The sequence below is a fragment of the Apodemus sylvaticus genome, chromosome 4 (genome assembly GCF_947179515.1).
Source record: "Apodemus sylvaticus chromosome 4, mApoSyl1.1, whole genome shotgun sequence".
Taxonomy (NCBI): Eukaryota; Metazoa; Chordata; class Mammalia; order Rodentia; family Muridae; genus Apodemus; species Apodemus sylvaticus.
Genome location: NC_067475.1, coordinates 81155097 through 81177834, shown reverse-complemented (window position 1 = coordinate 81177834; position 22738 = coordinate 81155097). Strand labels below are relative to the sequence as shown.

The following is a 22738-nucleotide window of genomic DNA, read 5'->3' as shown; positions in this document are numbered from 1 at the left end:
CATGCTTACTTGCCTATTTGTTTCCATCTTGATTGTTTGCTTTATAAGAATAAGAACTCTGTTGCATGTCTATGGTGCCAAGACTTTGTTTTTCATGTTAAGTGATCAGCAAATAATTCTTTAATAAATGACTACACCTATGAAAACTCTGCATTGTACCTCCTCAATATATCCAGTTGTTTTTGTATAAAAACCCAAAATGTCATAGTTGAACTCTTTCTCCAGTCTCTTAGTACAACAGAAAAAAGGTTATAATAATCTTTAGAACTTCATGATTGGTAGGTTTCAAATTATAGTTTTAGTTCTTTAATCAAACAAGTGCTGATGATATGTAAAAATTATGGAATAGGAAATAGTACAAAATAAAATTAGCACATTTTAAGAAAATTCAAAACTCCTGGTTGAGTACATGTTTTGAGGTTCTTTTAATTTTGAAATAAGGTATTATAATGTTAAGGAAGAAACACAGTTTGAGAACATATTCAGAAAATACACTTCCCATCTTATATGAAGAATATTGGATAAAATTTGAATTTCCTGTTTTAATTTTTAAACGTAGATATAATCAAACTTGAATTTTGTAGTTGGACTTTCACTCCTTTGTAGGTTCTTTTTTATTCCACTGTCTCCATATTAGCATTATACTACTTTCTGATGGTTAGGACCTTGGGCAACCTGGTCAAGCACTGGCTCAAAACCCTAGTGACATAGCAGGTGACTGTGTCCTGCTGGCATTTGGCCATGCCTTTGGGCCCCTGGCTCCTGTCCTGGCTATAGCCTTCCACAGTGCCCCACCTTCCCGCAGAGAGGTGTGTGGCCATCAGTCTCTCAGGAGCAGCAGCAGCAGCAGCAGCAGCACCACCACCACCACCACCAAGCACATGCAAATAAGGTTTCTCCAAGCTCTCAGAACAAGCCAATGAGAAGTTCCTGTTGTCAGACCCTGACCCACCCCAAAACTGTATAGAATTACTGTCTATACAGGGAGAGGGAGAATTACTCCATCTTCTGAGAGCATCTGTCATAAGAGGTGTCCCAAGAGAGACACCTTGGGAAGAGGTCTCTCCTGAAAAGCCACCAGAAGCTCACCCCCACCCGATCCCCCACTCCTCACTGGCTAGTCAGCTTCTCATTGGCCCAGCCCAGCCTTACTCAGCGCAGACAATGTGGTGTAATTGAGAGGGCACCAGCAGAGACTGAGGTAGAGACAGCTGCAGCTGCTGTGGAGACCTGCCACCCCCCCACCCTGTTTGCACTCTTCCTGTTTGCACTCTCTCCCTTTTGCCTGAGCCCTCAAACTTGGCCCAGGCTAGAGATCTCCATGGAAGGCCTCCGGTACACAGGCCCACACATGACTACTTAACAAACTACAACCAACAGAAGCCAAACACAGCCAACCACCAACCAGTCACCAACCAATAGCTTACTACCAGTCAACAACCCTCTCACTTCCCAGGGCTCTAGCATCTGTATACTCTTTGAAAGTCCCCAGAATCCAAATATCACAGAGTAGCAAAACTTACCTGTAGCTCAAAATCACATCCCTGCTAGAGCATGAAGCAAATTATAGTCAGGTGTTGTGGACAATCTGAAGCAGCACCATAACCCACAGCTGGGATTAAAATGAAACATATTCCCTTAATATTTCTGTGCTTTTTTTTTTAACAAATCAAAATTCTTGCTACATGATATATGGTGGAATAGGATTATATGATGTGATTAAAACAAACACTAAATTTTGTTACTGATTATTTTAATTATTATTGTGACTTTTGTACAGTTTAAATATCAAAGCTAAGTATGAATCTGATTTGAGAAATTCAGTCTATACTAAAGACAAGAAATCATGTTCATTTATTATTTAATTGGAATTTTTATGTGTTCTGACTAGCCTTGGTCTTAGTAGGCTTCAGCTTAAATAAAAAATTCATTGGGAGGATTTCTCATACTTTTGCATTTTTATTTGTAATATTTTTGTAGTAAATACCAATAATAAATGTAATAGAGTGATTAGAAATCAGGGAAAATATTTCCTTCTAAGAGCTAGTATTTATTTTTTTAACAATGAATTTTCTAGTGTTTCATTTCTATTACATATAAGGCAATACAAGTAAAAATGTTATACCAAGGTGAAATAATTGAAATTGTGTTGTTAGCTGTATAAGTAGTAACTAATTAGGGGTATTTTTTTTTAATTTCAAGCCATTAGATACAATAATTTAAGAAATTTCAATTTCAGGTAATTTACCAGTTCTACAATCCATTGATACCATTGTCTTAGTCCTTAAGAATGAGTCAGTAAGACTTTTACATTTAAGTCAAGGATAGTATTTCAGCTGACTTTTTAACAGCGGTAACCTCATAGCATATATTTATCTCCTGATTTCTTCCATCATAGCGTGAAGAAGTGAATTATTGAAAAGATAAAAATAAATTTGTTTGCTTTCTGTCAGAGTTCATATCCACAGCCAGCCTTGATGGAAGAGCAGAATGATTTAGACAAGTTTGCTTTGGAGATTCATAACATATGCTTGCTGGACAGAATTGAGTTATCTCTGCTCCAGAGACTGAGTTAGTGTAGCAGGGGCTGACAGAGATGAAGATAACTGAAGGAAATTCAATTACCTTTTAGTGTTTTCTTTCTAATGGGATTCTTAATGTGAAAAAGATCCTTAGATGATGTGCTGGTTTTCCTGAGCTTTGCTTTGATACCTGCTTCCTGAGTACTACAAACTTTCACTTCAGATGAACCTTCTTTAAGTATAAAATAGGCAGTTTGCTATGTGTAGTAGGTTATATTGAAATAGTCTTTTAATTTTTTTACTTGATGTTATTTGTAATTTATATAATCATTGACTACACATTGTAGTGTCCCATATTTTAAATAAGGCCATCATTTAGTGTGATAGCAATATTTTTCCTCTCTCACAAATGACCTTTTGGAAAATATGTTGCAGTTCTCACTGTTGATCTATTTATGCCTCTGTCAGCTATCTTATGCTGGTTCCTGGCCGTCTTCTTTAACAGCTGTTAGGCTGCTCAGTCATTTCACTCTTGCTTTTGCATTCTGCCATGCGTTGGTGTCTCCATTCTCTCATACTCTTTTTATTTTTCAGTGTATTGGATCTGGCTTTTTCCTCTTTAGTTTTCAACTAATTGCTTTCAAGTTTTTCCCTTTAGTCCCTTCAGCATCTGTAGCTTCTTTTATTATCCTCACGTCCCTCCACAGACTTTGACATTGATGTCATATCCTTCTCTTTGCCTTTACATTCTCACCTGATGCTTTGTTAGTCTGCCCTTGAGTTCTCATAGTTCTCCATTTTTTATTCCTTTGGTCAAAAGTATAGGTCTCTACCAAGCACGAAAAAGGAAGGATGTTAAAATGTTCTCTTTCCACATCACAAGACAATTCAGAAGTTTTTCTTCCTTATTTTCTCACTTACAAGAGTGATTTTTTTTTAAAGTTAGAGCTTCCAATGTTAGCCCTATGAGTATTTGAATTTTATTTTTTTATTTTTTTTACATGTATAATAATCATTAAAAATCCAATAACAATAGAAGTTGAGAGTTGCTCTTTCCATGTCTGTGAAGAATTACATTGGAATTTTGATGGGGATTACATTGAATCTATAGGTTTCTTTTGGTAAGATGTCCAATTTGACTATGTTAATCCTACCTTTCCATGAGCGCGGGAAATTGTTCTATCTTCTGAAGTCTTCTTCAATTTCTCTCCTTAAGGTTCTTGTCATACAGATCTTTCACTTGCTTGTTTAGAATTACAACAAACTATTTTATTATTTGGGGCTATTGTGATATGTATTTTTCCCTAATTTCTTTCTAAGATGTATATCATTTGTATAAAGGAAGCCTACTGGTTAATTTGAGTCAATTTTATATCCAGTCACTTTGCTGAAGTTGTTTATCAGCTGTAGGAGTTCTCTGGTAGAATTTTTGGAGTCACTAATGTGTACTATCATATCATCTGCAAATAGTGATACTTGACTTTTTTCTTTCCAGTGTATATCCCCTTTATCTTTTGTTGTCTAATTTCTCTAGCTAGAACTTAAGGTTCTATATTGAATAGATAGGTAGAGAGTGGGCAGACTTATCTTGACCATGATTTTATTGGATTGCTTCAATTTTTTTTCCTTTTAATTTGATGTTGGCTGTTGTTTTGCTGTATATTGCTTTTATTATGTTTAGGTATATGCCATGAATTCCTGATCTATCTAATTCTTTTAACATGAAGGGGTATTGTATTTGTCAAAGGCTTTTAGCATCTAATGAGATGATTCTGTGATGGTTTTTCTTCAAGTTTGCTTATATAGTTTACTTTGATGGATCTTCATATATTGAACCATCCCTGCATCCCTGTGACTTGGTGAATGATGTTTTATTTTATTTTTTTTATGTGTTCAGTTTGTGAGAATTTTAGCTCTATTATTCATAAGTGAAATTGGTCTGAAGTTCTCTTTCCCTGTTGGGTCTTTGTGTGGTTTAGGTATCAGAATGACTGTGGCTTCATAGAATGAATTAGATAGTGTTCATTCTGCCTCTATTTTATGGAATAGGTTGAGGAGTATTGGTATTAGCTCTTCTTTGAAGGTCCTATAGAATTCTACACTAAAATCAACTATCCCTGGCCTTTAAAAAAATTTTTTTTTTTGGTTGGGAAGTTTTTAATGACTGCTTCTATTTTCTTCAGGGTTATGGGGCTGTTTAGATAGTTTACTTGATCTTGATTTAACTTTGGTATGTGGTATCTGTCTAGAAAATCATCTGTTTTGTCTAGATTTTCCAGTTTTGTCAATACAGGTTTTTATAGTAAGATCTGATGATTTTTAAATTTCTTTTGTTTTTGTTATGTTTCCCTTTCAATTTCTGATTTTGTTGATTTGGATACTTTTTCTGTATACTTTAGTTAGCTTGACTAAGGGTTTATCTATCTTCTTGAGTTTTGCAAAGAATCAGCTTTTGTTGATTCTTTGTATTGTTCTCTTTGTTTTTAATTCAGCCCTGAATTTTCTGTTTTCAGTCCTGAGTTTGATTATTTCTTGCTATCTACTCTTCTTGGGTGTGTGTGCTTCTTTTTGTTCTGTAGCTTTCAGGAGTGCTGCTAAGTTGCTAGTTTAGGATCTCTCCAATTTCTGTATGAAGGCACTTAGTGCTATGAGTTTTCCTCTTAACTCTGATTTCATTGTGTCCCATAAATTTGGGTATGCTGTGCCTTCATTTCCATTGAATTCTAGAAAGTCGTTAATTTCTTTCTTTGTTTCTTCCCTGACCATATTATCATTGAGTAGAGAGTTGTTCAGTTCCCATGTTTATGTGATCTTTCTGTTGTTTTGTTGTTGTTGAAGTCCAGCCTTAGTTTGTGGTGATTTGATAGATGTATGGGAGTGTTTCAATCTTCCAATATCCATTGAGGTTTGTTTTCTGTCCAATAGTATGGCCAATTTTTGGAAAGGTTCCATGATGTACTGAGAAGAAGGTGTATTTCTTTGTTTTGAGGTGAAATATTCTGTAGATATCTATTAAATCCATTTGGTTCATAACTTCTGTTAGGTTTCACTGTGTATTTTTTTAGTTTCTATTTCAATGACCTGTTCATTGGTCAGAGTGGGGTGTTGAAGTCCTTCAATATTATTGTGTGAGGTTCATACAATAGTAGAGTTTCTTTTACAAATGTGGGTGCCCTTGTCTTTGGGACATAAATGTTCAGAATTGAGATTTCATCTTGGTTTTTTGCTGTGATGAATATGAAGTGTCCTTCCTCATCTCTTTTTATTACTTTTATTGAAAGTCTATTTTATTGGATAGTAGAATGGCTGCTCCAGCTTGTTTCTTTGAACCGTTTCTTTGGAAAACTTTTTCCAGCCCTTTATTCTAAAGTGGTATGTCTCTTTGTTGCTTAGGTATAGTTCTTGTATGCAGCCAAATGATACATCCTACTTGAGTATCTAGTCTAATAGCCTGTTTTTTTTTTTTTTTAAATAGGGGAATTGAGTCTGTTGATGGTGAGAGATATTAAAGACCAGTGATTGTTAGTTCCTGTTATTTTTGTTGTTGGAGGTGGCATTATGTGTGTGTAATTTTCTTCTTTTGGATTTCTTGTAAGATGATTAATTTCTTGTGTTTTCTTGGGTGTGGTTGCCCTCCTTGTGTTGGAGTTTTCCTTCTAGTATCCTCTGTAGCGCTGGATTTGTTGAAACATATTGTTTATATTTGGTACTGTCATGTAATATCTTGGTTTCTTCATCTATCTTGATTGAAAGTCTTGCTGGATATAGTAGCCTAGGTTGACATCTTAGGGTCTGCATGAAATCTGTCCAGGATCTTCTGACTTTTAGCTTCTTTCTTGATAAGTCTTGTATAATTCTAATAGGTATATATATATATATATATATATATATATTTATATAAAAGGTCTTTATATATTATTTAGTCTTTTTTCCTTACAGCTTTGAATATTCTTTCTTTATTCTGTATATTTAGTGTTTTGAGTATTATGTAGTGTGAGAATATTCTTTCTGTTCCAATCTATTTGGTGTTCTATAGGTTCTTGTCCATTTATGGCCACCTCTTTCTTTAGGTTAGGGAAGCATTCTTCTATGATTTTGTTGAAAATGTTTTCTGACCCTTTGAACTGGAAATCTTCACCCTTTCTATTCCTATTATTCTTAGGTTTGGTCTTTTCATTGTGTCCTGAGTTTCCAGTATGTTTTGGCCTAGGAAGTTTTACAATTTTCATTTTCTTTGACCAAGAATTGTTTGTTTCAATATAAATGTATGTGTTTTAAACTGGTAGCTTTCTGTTTTTGTTATAGTTATCACCTTATTTAGAAGTGATAATGATAGATAAGTATTAAAACATAATATAGGGGCTGGAGATGATGGCTCAGTGGTGAAGAGTTTCATTCTTAGCACCCATATCAGGATGTTCAGAAGTAACTCGACTTCTGGCCTCCCAATTTGGTGTTTCTTGATTCCCTGGCCACCCAATCATGTCATACAAACACACAGAAATATAATTTTTAAAAGGATAAAACCAAACAATGAAATAGATGAGTATTGTTTTTCTTTTAAGTTTCTAAATTAGACTAGTTTATTTACCCAGCCTATAAAACTACATGGTTGTAGTTCAGCACAGCTCTGACTTTCAGTCATATAAAGGCAAACCAAAGTCTGTCATTTACTAAACAGTAGAAATTACTTTTTAGCTTAGGCTAAAGAAAATGTGTGTGCCTTACTAATGTGTGAGAAATCAATGGGATTTATAAATCGATTATGTTTCTTGGTATGACTTTGTATTAAGTAATTCTTGCTGTTTCCAAGCTGTCCCATTGCCACTTAGGAGCTATGGTACCTCTGTGAGCTTCGTCTGGATTACTCCTGGGAAGGGTAGTGTCAGAACTCTTATTGTCATACAAGTGGCTGTGCTCAGCAAAGCCCTTGAGATTGCCTAAGGCATGGGCATAGGCTTTGCATTTTCCTTTTGTTGGTGTAGCAACCACAGAAGGGTGTCAGAACATAGACAGGGATTAACAGAACAGTACTGGGAGAAAGATATTGCATCTCTGAAAATGTACTTGGCAAGCTCTTAATTAGACACTAGCTTAGAACTCTCATATTTCTTAGCCCTGACCTTTTCTCTTTGTCAGCTCTAAGGCTAAATTTAGGTCCTTGTTGGTACTGTTCTTCCGAATACATACATACATTCATACATTCCCTCCCTCCCCCACCTCTGTGTACATTTATGTGCACACATATACATGTAAATACAGGTCTACGTGTGCATGTGTGTGCACATTCATATGTATGTGGAGGTCAGAGGGCAGCCTTGGGTATTGGTTTTTCAGATGCTGTACAGCTTTGTGCATAGCTAAAGACTCAGTATCTCTCAGTTCATTTTCAGAGTATGCAGAGTATACAGTGCAGGGTATCTATTAAGTTCTTTCATTTTCTGTTTTAGCCCCTTGGGAAATGTCCATGTTGAAGCTCACATTTTCTTGTTTTGGTCTTCTCTGGGTAGCTGTTGAACAGATTATGTGTATGTTTGTATAGTGCACAAATACATATATTATAAAAAGTCACCAGTTTTAGAACTCTTTATGGAAAATCAAGCCACCATTAGGGCTGAAAAATGACTGTGTAAATGTGAACTATTCTTAGTACTTGGGAGGTTAAGGCAGTAGGAACTTTATGAGTTCTAGGCCAGACAGCCAGGTCAGCATCATGAGTTCCTGTCCAGCCAAGCCTGTATATGAAACCCTGTTTCACATTTTGCCTCTTTCTATGTTGTTGTACCTGAATGGTCTTTTGCTAGTATAGTATTCCTGATTTTATGATTTATGAGTGGCATGTGTATTGGTTGTATGATTTCTCCATTTTTTTTTGTGTAGTGTGTGTGTGTGTGTGTGTGTGTGTTTTATTGGCCTGCTTGTTTTCTTAAGAGAGAGAGAGAAAGGAAGGCATGAAGTTGGAAGAGTGGGGAGATTGGGAGGAAATGAGGGAGAGAAATCCACGATCAGAATATATTACATGAAAAAAACTTTGTTTTTAATTTTAAAAGACGGGAAAAATATCAACTACTAAATCTCTATGTTTTCAAATTGTAAACTTTTAACATTGGTATTATATTATTTCAAAAGAATCAGTTATCTTTTTTAATATAATATTCTAGTTATGTAAATTTGTAAAAACAATTATGTTTGACATAGGTTTCATAGATATTTTCATACAAATGTATCATATACTAAGACTATAGTCAACTACCTGTTTCTCCTTCCTCTCAATTCCCATCCAGCACTCCAGCCAAACTTCTCCCTTCATATCCTATATACATGTATGATTTTATATTTATATAAAATCTGGGATACACAAATGAGAAGAAAGCACCTGATATTTATCTTCTCTGTTAAGTCACTTAATTTATTTGGTCTCCATTGCATCCATTTTCTTTCAAATGACATAATTTTGCTTTTGTCTATGGCTGAATAAAACTCCATAATGTATTTATGCAACATTTTCGTTGTCTATCCATTGATAGACATCTTGGCTCATTCAGCATCTTAAGTATGGGGACTACTGCTGCAGTACACAGAGGTGTGATAGACTCTCTGCTGTGGACATTTAGAGTCCTTTTTTTATATGCCCAAGAGCAGGATAAACGGTTCATGTTTAAGTTCTACTTTCAGTTTTATGAGAAAATTCCATACTGATTTCCATGGTGACTGTAACAATTTGCATTTCTACCACCAGTATATAAATATCCCTCCTTTCTTCCTAAACATATGGAAAAATGTTCAGCATCCATACCCATCAGGGAAATGCAAATAAAACAGCTTTCAGATTCAATCTCCCCCAGTGGAAATGGCTATTATTAATACATGTCAATAAGTACCAGAGAACGTATAGCATTATAACAGTTTGTAGATAGATACGCAAAATCAGTTAGCATTTCATATGTTAAATAATTTATTCAAACTTTTGAGGAATATTTCCTTTACGGAGGAGATGGTTAACATAGTTATTCTACTAAAGGAAAACACAAGCATGTATTTTAAAGAGGAGAGCTCTGTCTTCTGTTTGACAGGCTGAGTGTTTGAGACAGGATCTAGCCATACAGACTACACTGCCCTAAAACCTACTATGTAGTCCAGGTTGGCCTCCAGAATGCTGGAATTCTAGCATGAACCAATCATGCTTACCAGTCTTATTCTCCATGCTTAGATCTGCCCACGCCCACTGTTTCATTTTGTTATGTTTTATTTGTTCTATCTTGAATACTTGCTTTTTGGTGAATATTTGTTTATCATAGGTTTTTTCATATCCTTATATACAATATTTATGTCTCTCTGAGGAATTTTGGTGCAGATATTTTTATCTCTATTATATCTCTGCCGTGAAGCTGTGATTGTTTACTCTATTGCACTCAGAAGGTGGGAGAAAGAGCTTTTGACTGTAGAAGCCATTGCTCCATGCAGACAGCACTCCCTTTATTTTATTACCTACTGTTTTAGATGAAGTACCTGAGGCACAGAACTTCACATAACCTGGCCAGTTATGAAGACTTCAGATCTAAGATTTTGAGCTGTTGGGTTGTAGATGTTGTGATTTTAAGTGTTGATTTAATTGTGGTTTTGATAAAGCTGAACCAATTATTTTCAATTCTGTTATTTTGAACAACTATTGTTTAGCATTTAGTTTTGACTTACCCATTTGCAGTTTTAAATATATTTACGTATTTAACCATGAGACCTTACTAAGTTAAATAAATGACTACTATTCTGTATGTTTTAAAATCACAGTATGATTTTTAAAAAGTTTTTAAATTGAGACTTATTTATTGTTTAAATTCTGTCAGTTTTATTGAACACATATACCAAGATGCCTTTTACTTAATTTACCAAATAATCCTATGATGTATTGCCAGCATTGTTAATGGAACTATCTTACCTTTTAATCTAAGATTTGGTTGTTTAAAAATTATTAATAAGTACTCTAGTAAGAAAGAAAATAATTTATCAATATTGTGTATACAGTATATATACGTATATGTATATACAATAGATACACATTTGTGTATACATGTATGTTCAAACTGCACTATGCTTGTTGTTGACTTGTTTTTAATGAATATTTTCTAAGGCAAGCTTTTATTTTGAGAAACTTAAAAGGTTCAAACCTGTGTTAATCTTTAAATCATTTAATATTATTGGGGACTGCAGTTTGTAGAGATAAGGCCCCAGAACACATTGCACCTAGTCTATTAAAAGAAGAAGAAATGGGAGAGATACTTTGATAAGTGTCCTCCCTGTTTTAACCTTGAATGCTATTATGGGGTGGGCTAGGAATGGGGGATGGTGCTATATCTCTTTCATTGGCTTAGACTTTTTCCTGCTGAGAGAAATCAATACTTTGAGGCGTTGCATGACAGAGAAATCACTTTAGAATTAAAGGTGGCTGTCACACAGTATCATTGGCTGACTTTTGTTTGCTGTTGAGGTTTGAAGCTTTCATTTTTCTTAGTCTTTTTCAGGAGTCTCAGGTTTCTGTAGATAGCATTACTTTTTTTTTTTCCAAGATGAGACTTTAAATCTGAGATAAGTGATAAAGCACAAAGACCTCCAAAGTGAAATATTGAGAAACTTCTTTATTTGTTGAACTTTACGTGGTTTTCTTTTCCAATAGTTTCCAGTAAATTTATAGTAGAAGTGGTTTTGAGACAATTGAGAAGTCACACTCCTAAAACTATTTGGCAGAAGCCTTGATTCCCTAATTAAAATTTCAGTAATTCATGTGCAGCACTTCAAACAAAACAAAGAAGATAGAACTGTGTATTCTGACATAGAATGAAATACTGTTCTTTTATTTCCTGTATCATTGTTCTGTTTTCTATCTAAAGGCAAATATGATTTTTGGGTATGGAGCACTATGGCACAGGATCAGCTCTGGGCACAGACAGAAACTGAAAGGATCCCATGGGGCGAATATTTTTTTAATATTTTAACTATAAACATTCAATTATGAAAAGGCTACTTTTATATTTTTTTTCATTTTTTATTTTATTACTATTTTTTATTAATTTTTTTATTCAATATAATTTATTTATATTTCAAATGATTTCCCCTTTTCTAGTCCCCCACTCCCCGAAAGTCCCATAAGCCCCCTTCTCTTCCCCTGTCCTGCCACCCACCCCTTCCCACTTCCCCGTTCTGGTTTTGCTGAATACTGCTTCACTGAGTCTTTCCAGAACAGGGGGCCACTCTTCCTTTCTTCTTGTACCTCATTTGATGTGTGGATTATGTTTTGGGTATTCCAGTTTTCTAGGTTAATATCCACTTATTAGTGAGTGCATACCATGATTCACCTTTTGAGTCTGGGTTACCTCACTTAGTATGATGTTCTCTAGCTCCATCCATTTGCCTAAGAATTTCATGAATTCATTGTTTCTAATGGCTGAATAGTACTCCATTGTGTAGATATACCACATTTTTTGCATTCACTCTTCTGTTGAGGGATACCTGGGTTCTTTCCAGCATCTGGCAATTATAAATAGGGCTGCTATGAACATAATAGAGCATGTATCCTTATTACATGATGGGGAATCCTCTGGGTATATGCCCAGGAGGGGTATAGCAGGATCTTCTGGAAGTGAGGTGCCCAGTTTTCTGAGGAACCGCCAGACTGATTTCCAGAGTGGTTGTACCAATTTGCAACCCCACCAGCAGTGGAGGAGTGTTCCTCTTTCTCCACATCCTCGCCAACACCTGCTGTCTCCTGAATTTTTAATCTTAGCCATTCTGACTGGTGTAAGATGAAATCTCAGGGTTGTTTTGATTTGCATTTCCCTAATGACTAATGAAGTTGAGCATTTTTTAAGATGCTTCTCCGCCATCCCATGTTCTTCAGGTGAGAATTCTTTGTTTAACTCTGTACCCCATTTTTTAATAGGGTTGTTCGGTTTTCTGGAGTCTAACTTCTTGAGTTCTTTATATATATTGGATATTAGCCCTCTATCTGATGTAGGATTGGTGAAGATCTTTTCCCTATTTGTTGGTTGCCGATTTGTCCTCTTGATGGTGTCCTTTGCCTTACAGAAAGAAACTTTGTAATTTTATGAGCTACTTTTATATTTTAAGACAGTTTGATTTTAAAATTTTAAACATGTTTTATAATAATTTGTTGAATTAATCACTGTATATCAAATAAAATATGCTATTTTAGAAACCTAATGCTTGAAACCTTGTAATTTTTACATTCTTAGGTGAGTTTCATGAGGTTAAAGGGAATGTTTATGAGACCTTTTTCTTCATAGTTAGAATTCTTTTCTGTTTTAACACAGGTCAATATTTCAGCTCTCTTCCAGTCTTCTCTCTTATTCCTTCATGTTTAATGTTTAATGTAGGAAATTTTCTTATTTCTATAGGCTGTGTTGACATGTTCCACCTATCTTTGTTGTTCTTGTTAATTGGGGTCTTCAGTGTACCTCCACTGGTCTGCAACTCATTGTGGGTACCAGCTGGCTCCAGCACTGCCACCATCCCTCAGCGTCTGTGTCTACAGGCTGGGACCACAGGCCTGGTCATAGACCTGGCACTTCGTTTTTGATATTAATGATTTACAGATTTTTTCTTTTCTTTTTCTTATACATTCTGGCCTTATATTATAATGATACCACAGTTGTTAGAGAACCAACGTGTACTTTTATTGAGTTTTCCATACAAATTTTTGTAGAGTTTTAAATAATTGCCATCTCTTCTTTATTATCTTTCATAGAGGTGTATGTCATTTGCTTCTAATGATGTTTCTATCTCTGATCCCCATTCTCTACTTTTCTATATATTTCAGGCTGTAAGTTTTCCTTTAAATTCTGATGTAATTGATTTTACGTCTTTTTGTAATTTTTCTTAATGCCGATTTCATTGAACTGTAAATTATTCTAAGATGAGAGTCTTAATTTTAAATGATGTTAGAGCTTTTAACGAGGCTATTCTTTCATCTTAGACAATCAACCAAAGAATCAAAAGCATCTGTATTTCTAAGTCTTTCTCAGTATAACTCTTTCTCTAGTAACTTGTCCTTCATATTTTTGCCTTCTGAATAGACTTTTTAAATTAAATTAACTTATTTGTATATGTGAAAGTAGGTGGGTGACACAGTTAGAAGACAGCCTGTGAAAGCTGGTTCTCTTCCTCTTCCATCTGGATTCTGAGGATCGAATTCAGGCCGTTAGATTAAATGACAAACATTTTTACCTTTTCTTAGCAATCTCACTGTTTTCCAATAGACTTTTTTGAAGAAACACAGTGGTTTTTCTTGTCCTTTTAAAATTCCAAGGAGACATTTTGGATGGAAGGTGTAATTTGTATTTGTCTAGAATATGCTATGCAGGGAGATATAAAGGCAGCATGTGACATCAGGCTATGTGCTGTAGGGGCCCCGCAGTGAGTGCTTGTCTAGCAGGTGTTTGTCTTAGCCCTACAAAACAAAACAAAACTAATAGAAATCTAGGTGAGTGGATTGATGAGTTATTAGAGGGTTTTCTAAAGTAGAATAAATGGGCAATTATCTGAGAAAACTTGGGGCCACATGTTACTGAGTATAGGAAAGCTTCCTAGTGTGCACCAGCATGGTTAGCTTAGCTTTGTGTGGTTTGAAGCTGGAAGATTACTGTACAAGATGAGCTCTGTGGTTGTAATATGGGCTCAAATTTTGAATTAATTGTATAAGCTATGAAATATTGAAAGATAGGCCTAATTGATGATAACAGATGATATGGGAAATGGATGCTTTGAATGGAGCATTTGAGAAATCTGGTAAATATACAAGATTCATAAAAGAGAGAGCCATGTAGAAAAACATTAATGTACCAAAAGAGGAGAATTACAGTTCTGTTCTGGGAAGAAGCCAGAGGAAGCTATTTGATTTTCAGGTTAATTATTTCTGAACTTCCATGTGAAGGACAAATAGTGAAATAGGATAGACTCATGAAGTCCTCAAAAGAAATTTAAATTTAGTTTTATCTCTCTTCAGTTAGAGCAGTGGTTCTCAACCTGTGGGTCACAGCCTCTTTGGCAGTTAAATGTCAGATGTCCTGAATATCAGATATTTACAATTTATGACAGTAGCAAAATTACAGTTATGAAGTAGTAACAAAATAATTTTATGGTTGAGATCACAACCTAAGGAACTGAATTAAAGGGTCATAGCACTAGGATGGTTGAGGACTACTGATTTAGTGAGCCAGCCTAGGAACTTACATTGTCAGTGGCCATGCTAAATTGTTTTCCTGTTTAGTTAGAATCTTACTTATTTACTATAAATAAATTCTAAGAAGCATGTTTATTTTACTTTATTAATTTCACAGTAACAAATGTGAAGTTTCTTTGTCATCAAATGGAAATTGAATTATTTCGCTTTCAAGACCTTATCTTTAGTTTTTACCTTCAGATACTTTTGTACTATTGTTGTGATGTTGTATTCTATAGTTTATATGACACTTAAGTCTAGAAAAGCAGAGGTGATGTGTAGTGAAGTGTTCCACCTATAATAATACTGAAGGACAATTTTAGAGTCACCCTTTTATTTCTCATGTTCTAAATTCCAGTGTCAGCTGAACTTTAGGGTAGTGTCTCTGAGGTACCTTCATTCAACCTTCAGACACAGATACCTGTGTTCTTTCCCTTCCCTCATATATGTGTGCAACTCAAGTATTCCCCATATGTACCTGACTGAAGAACAGAAATTATTATTAATATTCGATGAGAACATCTTCTATTTATACCATCCAGATATTTTTATGAACAGAGATAAGATCATTACATCGTTTAGAAACATTCTTATTTTGTTTACTTTTATCATGTTTTAAGGTCATATATGACTGTAATGTTCTACAAGGAGACAGAGATTGATAATCAAGAAAGAATGGTTCTTTAATGTGATTTATATGTATAGATTTTATGTCAGATATGAAAAGTTGCTTTTTAAATTGTAAAGGAAGATCCATTAAAGAACACTTTAAACCTTTTTACTATTTAGCTTACCTTGAGTCCTTGTTTTTAGAAATGCCTTTTCAGCAAACTTTGATAGGCTGGCAAATGTTTATTGTTCACCTATTTATAAAAAGCAGAAATAGTCTCTGTGGTAGGTTCTTGCTGCAGGTAAGGCCACATTTAGTATCATTGAGTATGAAGTTATGTAATGTTTCCTGGGAGTACAGGGACCATTGATTTTTTTCCCCCCTAAGTTCCCCCAATAATTTGAATCTCCACTCATCAGGTGAAGTTAGCAAAAGGCATACTGTGACTGTAGTAAGCAACAGAGGATGCAAGGTGTAGAAAGATTTCTGTAGCCTTTATACCATTCCTTTATCTGTGGGCTGGCTTCCGAGTTCTTGCCAGAATCTCTGAAGAGGTCACTATCAGGTGACATTTTGCTGCAATGGAATCATATCCTTCACTTAAGCTACTGTCCAGATACTTTAAAAAAATATTTTTTCTTTCTGTTTATTCAAATCAAATCAAAATTTACAGAAGAGTTCCATCCTCTGGCTTTTTTTTTTTTTTTTTTTTTTTTGGTCACAGTCCTGTAACAAACGTATGAAGTGTGAGTTAGCATTTGATTTGCTTTAACCTAGTTCCTAATGAGTCTTATATTTTCTATATTGGCACTTGCATAATATAACATAATTTGCTTTTATCTGTTTTTAATATTCATTTTATTAATTCTACAGGAACACATTTAAACTTTTTATCAGTAGTTAAATAAACTTGATTACTTTTTTCCCAAGCTAATTATTTGTTTTTCCATTTAGATATTATTGTACTTATGTTGTGATGTTAATAGCTAGTTTAAATGACACTGAAAGTCAAAAAGTAGAGTGATAGGAAGTGGGAAATTCTACCCAAGATAAAATGAAATGAAAGTGTCTCTTCCAACTTATACTCAGGTCCTGTCTAGGATAACCTCCAGTCCCCACCTCAACTGCCCAGAATCTTTCACTTTTTTTTTTTTTTCTTTTTCTTCCCAACTGATCCCCTTCAGTTTCCATGCACTGCCTGCTTCTCTCTTCTCCAAGTGAATTTCATGAGGATTGTTTATAGGAGCATTGACATCTTTCCCATCATAAAACCACAGAAGAAAATGTCTTTCCCTCTTCTAGCGACCATTGGCCGCCTGTAAATTTTCAGGGAAAGGTTCAGCCTTGTGAATTAGTCCCTGTGGGGGAAGATGTTGAGGGACACAGCCTTGCCCAGGTAACATTGTACCAGGACACACTACGCTTTCATCTGCTCTCTCTTCCGTGGTGCTCACTAAGCCTTTGAGGGGTGATGTAGGTGTTCTCCTTACGAGTGTTCCACAGCTACACGTTCTTCTTGCAATTAATATTATCCCTTCACTTATCAAGTTTAAACCTAAAAAGGAAGAGAGGGTGTGGGAGGAAGAGAGGGGGGAAGGAGAGAGACTAAGGAATTGGCCAGTACTGTCAAGAAATACTAGCTAGATGATAAGGTAATTTGGTTTATTTTGATTCATAGTGAATATAGTATTTTATTCATTCCTTGAGAATTTCTTAAAATGTATTTTGATTATATTGATTCTTCATTTCTCCCTTTAGGTCCTACTTATTTACCTCTAACCTCCACTTGCTCCCAGATTTGTATTCTCTCTCTTAAATAGCTCACAGTCCATTTTGTGCTGCTCATATGCTCACGGGTGTGGGGTAATTTACTGGCATATCTTCCACCTACTTGGTGAAACATCTTTAAGGAAAACTGACACTCTCAAAAGCTGTCAGCTGTCAGTGCTTCAGGGTTATAAGCCAGTCCCTGACACATTGCTGAATGCCTTTGTGTTGTTCAGGTCTCGGTTCAGACAACCCCAGTACTGAGTTTATGCGTGCTGTGGTCCTGTCATGGCCAGATGACACTGCTTGCTGCCGCTCCTTCTCACCTCCATCTCTTACAGTGTTTCTACCTTCTTTTCTGCTAATGTTTCTGAGCCTTGGGTTGGGTGGGTATGATATGATTGGTGACTGAGGGAGCACTCACTAACACTTATTATCAACACTTTGATCATTTGTAAGTTTCTGCATTAACCACAGTCCATTGCACAAAGCAACTTCTTTGGGGGTCTAAGGCCTGGGGAGAAATAAGTACAGAAATAAGGGCCGTTTCACTAATCCCCTTAGCAGAATAATAAGAGTAGATTCACCCCTGGGGTCTGTGAGCTCACCCAATCATGGTTTCTAGGCCAGATTTACATTATTTGGCATGTATTACCTCATCTGGAGCAGGCCTTAAATTAAGTCAGAAAATGGTACTTACCCCAGTAACATTTGTGACTGTTGCACAACTGGATATGTCCCATCATGCTGGACTTTATTGTAATTCAGATCAGTAAGATTGTTGATGACTTTTACCTCCTAGGAGCACACATCACAGCTTTTGTTACTGTGAAAGCTCACCAGCAGGAAGGAAGCTTTCTGCTCAGTACTAACTTGATTTCCCTATGTCCTGTGAGTCAATGTCTTTAGGAATGAGGCCTTAACATTAAGTTCAGTGCCTGTGTTATTTGGAGGTCTCCAGACAAGCCATGCATGGCTAAAAACTCACCTGTTAGTGGCCTTTTTATATTATGGTTCTTTATGGCTTTGGGGAGTTAACTCCAAGTTGTATATACCAAGTATTGATACCCCCCCTCACACACATACATGCACACCACACATACATAAAATCTTGTAATAGTTTTCATATGGCTTTCAAACATCCTTAATGTTAGTTATTTCTCCCCAGTCTTTTCTGCCCCGTTTCCTTCACTCCCACTATCTAAACCTCCTTTTCCCTTCATTAGTCATTTTTTAGGATTCAAATGTTTTAGATTTTGATTCCATTTGGAATAAACACTATTTTTTTCAGGGTTTGCCTTAGTTCTACTAGGCCTTAGTATTTAAATTGACTTCATCTTCAGGCCATCCCATCCCTTGCCCCATAGGATTGTTAATATTCGATGCTTTTGGAGGTTTGCACTTGTTCTTCTATACACTTTGAGGGAGTAGGAAACCACCCAAACTCTGAACTTTGTACTTCATATAATAATTACACTGGATGACCCAGACTAATTTGTCAGGGTAATGTTATCATTACCCAGTGGTTTAGGACAGTCAGAACCCTTCTTTGTTGCTTGTGTTGTGGGAGTTGTATGTAACCACAGCTTATCCAGAATCTTACTGTCCATATATTAGGAGAGACAGGTAACCACAATAAGTATGAGTTATGTATAAAATAGCAACATATCTGCCTATCAAATGCAGGCTACTTCCCATAGTGTGTGTGTTTCTATGCATATATGTGTGCATGTATATTAAGTTAAGGGTATAGGTTTTTGGACCCATAGTTTGTGTCAGTGCCCATGCTTCTAATCATGACACAAAGCATCTTAAATGTGATGCCAGAAGTGACAGAACCCCAAAGGATAGTAGGAATTTAGGAACTAGTTTACCCGGCTCTGCTACAGAACCCTGAGATGCTTTGGAAATTTGCTATCTAATATAGTATTTCTCAAACTTTGACATACCCACCATTACCTGGAGAACATAAAGTCTTAGTATTTTGGGAATGGGACCTAATTATACATTTTTTTTTCTTTTTTTTTTTATTCGATATAATTTATTTACATTTCAAATGATTATACATTTTTAATCCCATAGATGATTCTTTTGCTACAGGTTCATTCTATATGTATAATTTAAGAAACTAATTTTTTTCTTTTTCAAAGTTTAGAGAAGTTGTTGTGTTTACTATTTTAAGCTTAAAGCAAAACAAAAACAAAACACCTGCTCTCAGAGACTGAACTGTCAACTAGGGAGCCTGCATTGGTCTGACCTAGGTCCTGCATATTTGTTACAGTTGTATATCTTGATCTTCTCCTGTGACTCCTAAGAGTAGGAGCAGGAATTTCTGTCTCTTTTGCCTGCTTTTGGGACCCCATTAATCCTATTGGGTTGCCTTGTACAGCCTTAATGTGAGGAGAGGTACCTAGACGTACTGCAACTTGATATGCCATCTTTGGTTGATAGCCATGGGAGGCCTGCCCTTTTCTGAATAGAAAAGGAATGGATAGGGGCTCAGGAGGAGTGGGCATGGGTGTGAGGAGTGGGAGGAACATGGAATATATGAGAGAAGAATAAAACAAAGAAACAAACAGAAAACCAAAACTAAAGTGTCTAATCCTGCTCATGTAGTGATATCATAACTTGCCTCTTCTCCTCAGTTAGCTTGTCTCATTACAACCGACTCTCTAGGAGCTGTCATGATTGTTTTAAAATGTGAATTGGTCCCTTAATATTCTGTTTAAAAGTTTTCAGGACATTTGAATGAACTCATCATAGTTGTTTAGTGCAAATAATGTCTCCAAATTAATTTCATAGCAGTATTTGTTCTAGTTGGTCTTAAGACCTCTGCTCAGTTCATTCTGGCTTAATCCATGACTCAACTTTCACAGTTCTGGCTGTTCGTCACTGATAAAAATAAGTTTAACTGTTTAAAATATCTGAGTGCATCTTATTATTGACTTTAGTGAGCTGAATTAATCAATGTTTAATGAATGTTATAAAATTAGCATTTAAGTTTTGGTTGGCTTGCTTCATTCTAAAAATTGTTTTGTGATACCCTTAGATTTTTCACCCCCATATTTTTCCAACTTAAGATTTTTATTGATTGTTTGGAATCTTCACACAGTGCACCAGGATCACGCTCAATTTCCTTTCCATCCAGGTCTAGCCTGCCACCCTTGTGACCTCTCCCAAAAGAAAAATTATACCCACATTTTTATAGTTAATTAATAAATCTTTCTCTTTTTCTCTTATTCCAGTCATTGTGTGCTCAATACTCTGCAGACAAAAGAGAAGAGGAAAAGATGTGTGATCATTTGATAAGAGCAGCTAAATACAGAGACCATGTGACAGCAACTCAGTTAATCCAGAAGATTATCAACCTCCTCACAGAGAAGCATGGAGCCTGGGGCAGCTCCACTGTAAGGTAAAGGACACCCTTGGTGGACCCTCATGCTCTGCTGGGGCCAAGGTGTAAATACATGGCTTCAGTGTGATTGAGGCTAAGTGAAGAACTGAATTAAGCTCGTGTTTCTATTGTGAATTTAACTCCTCGAAACAGAGAATCTATATAGGCCTCTCTAGTGATCATTTTGGGTACTAGTTCTTTCAAATAAAGATAATTCTTCATCCTTACTTACTCATTTTACAGTGAATTTATTAGAAAAATTTGTTATTTTATAGACTGCACTTCACTAGAATCTGAAGTATATTTTTAGTGATTTTTTACATTTAACATTTATCTCACTGATACAAAATCTAATTTGAAACTTTTCCAAAAACTTCTGACTTTTTTGATATTTGACTTAAAAATTTTGAAGGCTACCTGCAATATTGTTTATCAGTGTTCAGTCACATAGAGAAGGTATACAGCATTTGGTTCCAGGCATTAAGAGTCAACTCTTTTTTGGGTAAAATATACCAGATTTATGATAGGAGCCATGTTGTTTGTTTCTTTCCTTTTCTGTCCTACTCCATGCTCTATGAGATGATAATGGTGATGAAATGGCTCAAATGGGCCTGTGGTTGTTGATGCCAAACAACATCCAAATGTGTTGGCCTCCCACTCCCTAGCTCCTCTGTATGTGCATTTGTGTCAACAAAGGTCGTGGTGTTTTGTGGTCCTTTAATGCTACATACTTGATAAGGTTGTTTTCATGCCAAGTACTAAGTAAATTAGGATAGTCCTTTGATGTACTAGGTACATTGTGGGAACTAAATATATATTTTTTAACTTTTCATATTTTTATTTACCATGAGAGAAAAAAATTCTTTTGGTAACTTTGCACTGTTTTATTGTGTTTACATTTAACACACGCATCTCACAGATATAAAATCTAATTTGGAACTTTTCCAAAAAATTCTGACTTTGATATTTTTTGATATTTGACTTAAAAAGTGTTACCAAGAGACTAAGTCTTGTCTAGTGATAGCTATATATTTGTATAGTACACTATTTTCATACTATCCGAGTCACAAATTTCTGAAATGACTTTACTGTAACAAAATATCTTAAAAAGATAAATGGAGCTGGGTGGTGGTGGTGCACGCCTGTAATCCCAGCACTCTGGGAGGCAGAGGCAGGCGGATTTCTGAGTTTGAGGCTAGCCTGTTCTACAGAGTGAGTTCCAGGACAGCCAGGGCTATACAGAGAAACTCTGTCTTGAAAAAAACAAATCCAAAAAACAAAACAACAACAACAAAAAAGATAAATGGACTGTAGACTGTATTTCTATGAAATAATTACTGGTGTTATAATAGGGTTGCTAAGAGGCATCAACAGTATTATTCTATATAGCTGTCCATTAAAGTAAATCCTCAATTTTAATATACCCAAAAATTCAAAGGAACAAACATTTTGCAGTTTTTCTTAAATAAGAATAGCTGTTATATTTTTGACTTTTGAATAGCTGAATTTTAAATTCAGTCTAGTAACAAAAAGTACATTAGTAAAATTGACATTTGTGAATTGCTTTCTCTCTCCAAGTCTTACATTCAGCATAAAGCAGAGCATATTGCCTCCTTATTCATATTTCTCTGCCCCATGTTTAGAACACTTGGCTGCTCTTGATACTTTTTCTACAGTTATCTTAATATGCTGCAGTTCACAACTAATTCTAATTATAGTGAATTTGTATGTAGCGATGGTCCTTTTTGGCTATGTAAGATGAAGTTGACAAAAGGCAGGCTGGCTCACCATTCTTTGAGAATGCTTAGCCATTCACTGTTTTCCCTTGTATGAGGTTTGCATAATCAGCTTGTAAATTATGGACATGTTTGTAATAAACGGGAATCACAGAGTGTACTTTGTTCTTTACTTAGCATAATTCTAGAAAACATAAATGGCATTAGGGAGAAATCAGAGTCATAGTGTAGCTGTAATGCATTTAGCTATCCTGAGCCTGTTAAAGGAAATATGCACAATGAACAAAATTCTAGTAGGGGATTAAATTATTTTAGGTATAATTTCTTTGTGTATTATCTAAAGAATCATAGTAGCATTTTTTTCTTTAATTCAATCATGTTAGAATATTTTGAAATTTCATTTGTGTGTTTTTTTTTTTTTTTTTGGACCCTCCTTTGGAATTCACGTAATTTGCTTGTAGCCATGGCTATGTAGGC

General features: G+C 35.4%; 1 protein-coding gene across 6 annotated transcripts in view; it reads left to right on the top strand.

Moving 5' to 3' along the window:
* Window positions 1-22738, top strand: part of Lrba (LPS responsive beige-like anchor protein) — a 583194-nt gene that overhangs the window by 220004 nt on the left and 340452 nt on the right. For all 6 annotated transcript variants that reach the window (XM_052180236.1, XM_052180237.1, XM_052180235.1 and 3 more), the window contains exon 37: window positions 20377-20543. In XM_052180236.1, the coding sequence (XP_052036196.1) occupies window positions 20377-20543 (167 nt within the window). The remainder of the gene's footprint in view (window positions 1-20376; window positions 20544-22738) is intronic.